General features: G+C 36.9%; 1 protein-coding gene across 1 annotated transcript in view; it reads right to left on the reverse strand.

Moving 5' to 3' along the window:
- The window catches only part of LOC100186882 (protein arginine N-methyltransferase 1-like), a 9,051-nt gene that overhangs the window by 3,223 nt on the left and 1,565 nt on the right, over positions 1-4,263 (reverse strand). The window contains exons 3-4 of the mRNA XM_009862737.1: positions 1,362-1,581; positions 600-742 (exon numbers count right to left, since the gene is read on the reverse strand). Coding sequence (XP_009861039.1) covers positions 600-742; positions 1,362-1,581 — 363 coding nt within the window. The remainder of the gene's footprint in view (positions 1-599; positions 743-1,361; positions 1,582-4,263) is intronic.

The raw sequence follows: 4,263 nt of genomic DNA on the forward strand, positions 1-4,263 counted from the left end.
TAAAAGGTTGGGGGGGTAGAGGAATAGAAGATGGGGTCTGTTCAGGCAGTTCAATATTTAAATTTGTTGGAAAATTATATTTACAATGGCGCTAGTTATGTATTTGTTTATAGAAAAAGTAACATATGCGTTAATGTTCATTTAAACAGTCTCCACCACAAACTTAGAAAATTTTGTTCGCTTAATTTCCTGAATTGCTAATAATAAACGCATCAATGGGTAAAATTAAGTCAATAATCGACACATAAAATTCTATTTTGATGCTGGTGCAAATAATCAACATGTAAATTGCCACTATGTTGTAACAATGCACTATATGTAGTTGAGGAAAACTTGAGAAAAGATCAACTTTATTGGTTCAAGGATGGAATAACAACCATATGCCTGTGGTAAACGATATGATGATACTGATAAGCAATCCCGATGGTGCATTATTTAAATATGACATCATGTTTTGGACGGACCCCTTTTTTGGTTTTGACTACTCCCTCGGGCAACCATACATAGATTTCATTTTTGGAAGCATGTCATTTTAGGTGGATAAACAAAATTAAATATATCCATAACACAAGTTTGTGAAGTTAAAATATCTGACTCACCAGCCACTTGTCTCGTGCATACAACACAGTGTTAAGCATGGATTCATAGAAGAGACAATATCCCATCCACTCACTTAGTATGATGTCAACTTTTTCAACAGGAAGAACAACTTCTTCAACTTTGCCCTTGATCAAAGTTACAACTGAAATAAATGGATTGATTATGAAGCAAACCAATTTCAAACTCATCAAATCGGCATTCTAAGTGATACTTTCAAAAGCACATATCTCATGCAATTAGCCCAAAGATAAGAAACACTAATAGTGTGTCCAAATGACAATTTTAAAGAGATTAAATAATTCGGAAATAAATGCGTAGGAATATTCACATACAAGAACGGTGTAATCATAAATTTTATAACTGCAGATTACTTTTAGAGCTTCAATAAATATTTTATACAGATATTCTTCGAAAAAATTATCCTTGTACAACTTGGGAAAATTGTTGAACAAGTCAGTTTTCAGCAAACCAAAGGTTAGAGAATATCATTTTAAATACTTTGAATATAACCCTAATAACCTTTTATTAAAAAAAAGCTGCAAAATCTTTTATAAACAGAAAGGTACATATCTCGATGTCTAACTTTTTTTTAATGCAGGGGAGGTAAAGATAAACACATGCCTAAGAACAAATCTTATTGTTTCTAATGTTTACTTATAGGAAAATTCTGTGCATTTGCTCTCATAAGTCTTAATCTACTTTTGGTATTTTGTGGAACGTTTAAAAAACATTGTTCACTTTCAAATAAATTAAATTCTCACTATGGTCAAGTTTATTCGCTTCCACAATTTTCTTTGCATAATCCACAATGCTTGAGCATTCAATGCCGATAACCTTGGCTGCTCCTGCCTTGGCAGCGAACATGGATAAAACACCAGTACCACATCCTACATCGAGAACAACTTTCCCACGAAACAGATGTTTGTTGTGGTAGATGGAGTTGCGATAAGTCAATGTGCGCACTTCGTCCTTCAGCATCTCCTATTATATGTTAAATAGAAAGAACAAACAAGTAATAAATAAAAAGATTTGTATAAAAATAAATAGGTACAGGTATCATAAAATATTGTATTATCAATCTACTCTTCAAACACTGTTCGACAAATTTATGTTTGTAAATATATAATTACACAAAACTTGGGACGACACTAAAAGGAGGGATGGAGGGACAGAGGGAAACTACCGTTACTAAAAAGAAGAAAGCAGAATGAAGGGAAACTATTTTTTACCAAAATGAGTGAAGGGACAATGGGGAGCTAATACAGCCGCTGGTGACCAGTGAAAATTTTGGTCTCAAAATATTTCTTACGTCTCCCAGATACTCGCTGTATATTTAAAACAAAACTCGGGCGTTCATGTCGAAAATTAACTTTGAAAATCCGCGAAAAACTGCTGCGTCACTGTAACTGCATGCGCCACATTGTTTACCTATAAGTAAAAGGCCGTTTATAACATCACAATACAACTATGACGTCACAATAGAAAACTTGTCTTATTGCGTGAAATAGCGCAAATAACTGATCTTATTTCATAAATACTTGTTTAAAAGTGAATCCGAAGGCTCGTAGCTCTAAAAAGAACTGCTAAAAAAATAAATAAAAAACCTAAATAATATTGCGGATAAGCTTCAACGAACCAGTCAAAAAGCTTCTCCATTAATGCGGCGTGGTCGCAGTACAACTTTCTTGCCCAAAGCTCTGCCAAATAGGAATCCAGTAACTCAGGCTCAACACCTCACATATCGCGAAGTAGTGTCGTCTTTATATGGTGCCACGTGGACTCAATGGTCTGTGTGTGTGCGCCAGTCTGCGTATCAATGAAGTTCTCGCTGTGATTGACAGTCTGGTGCGAATACCCGAGCTGGTACAATCCAGTGTAAGCCGCCCATTGATCGGAGTGTATGGTGGTACTGGGGACGACTTCGTTTTGAATGAATGGGTGCAAGGTCTGTTTATCACGCCTTAAAACGTTTAAAAAACGCACTTCTTGTGTAGACCTTGCCCCTTTCGAGTCGATAATGACATGACACAGGCCAAAAATCCATGGTCCTTCAATCCTTGAACCGTAATTGTGGGCGTCAGATACATACGCGACCAGGTCTTCATCATCCGTGTCATTGACATCTTCTCCTCGGACGTCACCACGAAGTAACCTGCCCGGTTATACCTCTTGCGCCGAAGAAGAGACTCATGTATTTTCACGATCGTGTTTGGACCACCCATATGCTCTCTCTTGCTAAATCCCAGCAAGCACATTTCTCAACAGAAATTATACCAATCGGTAACTGTGTGTGGGCCAAATCCATAGTTCTGTTGCATTGTGCCGACAGGTACCCGTTAAACCCAGTTAATTAAAATGGCCATAACCTGCTTATAGCTAATTTTAACATTGGCACAGTTACGGTTATCCATAAAGGTAAAAAATGATTTTTTTTCTGGGGGAAACGTAGGTGCCGCGAGATTCGCATCGAATACACGGCAAAGATTCGGAGTTCTCGCCCTCGAAATCTTTTTTGCATGTGTTTGCCGTGTTTGGGGTCTCCGCCGGCTACCTCAAACAAGAGTATTACTCTTGTGACATCTTGGATTCGGACATCGATCAAAAGAAGATGGACCCCGTATAAGATTGTTTTCTAGTAAGTACCTCTGTAATTTGTCTGCATCTGCAATAATGGCTTGCATGTGTGGAAAAAATGCCATCGTTATAGCGTACAAGTTGTACAGATATAATTTTGAGCAAAAAAGAAGGTTTGCAACCTGTGGACCGGTATATATATTTCGGGTTGTATTTAGGAATGCACATTACAGAATAATTAGGTATTCTAGGATATCCTAGAATACTTTATTCCGAATCTAGAATTCCGAAACTAGAACTTCGAATCTTTTTATATTTATAGGAAAAAATAATTTTAGCCACATAAGTCAGTTTATAGACTCTTTCATAGTAGCCTTGCTGGATCATGAGCTGTAAAATGATCAAAAATTGTACTATTGGGTAGTTTTTGCGTCACGAAACGTATAGCAGGCTAAGAAAAGACGTTGCGAAAAGTTTACTCTCGAAAGTCCCACGAACACAAAATTGTTTTTTTTTCAAAATTAATTCGTCGATTTTGTTTAGCACAGGCGTGTACGGTGACGCAGCAGTTTTTCGCGTATTTTTGAAGTTAATTTTCCATTCGAACGCCCAAGTTTTTTTTTTTTAAATATACAGCGGTTATCAGGGACATAGGCGCCTAGATTTCAAAATCAGCGGGGAGGCGATACTATTTTATAACAAAAAGTAAAAACGAGAAACATCAAATACGCTGTCTCTTTGCGATTACGGTCGCGTTTGGACGAGTTTGGGAATTTAGCTTTGATTGCGCAACAAGTTTACGGGTTGCATCATAACTACGAGTCTTACGTAAAGTTAGATAAACACGTATTTCTGTTATGACACAGTACCAATCCACACGTGGATTATTCGGGATTGAGTAACAATTAGATTGTTGCAACACAGCAGCAATTGTTGCGTCGATTATTATTACAATAGTGGTTTATTGCCTTTAGGGGGTTGGAATTAAAAGTGTGTTTGCTTCATAGAACAATTGCGCTTTTATGCTGAGAAATATTTTGAGTATCTAGTCGTTGTTAGCGTATAGAAGTTGCTATTCGCTACAATGCG

This window comes from Ciona intestinalis, unplaced genomic scaffold, assembly GCF_000224145.3.
Source record: "Ciona intestinalis unplaced genomic scaffold, KH HT000034.2, whole genome shotgun sequence".
Lineage (NCBI taxonomy): Eukaryota > Metazoa > Chordata > Ascidiacea > Phlebobranchia > Cionidae > Ciona > Ciona intestinalis.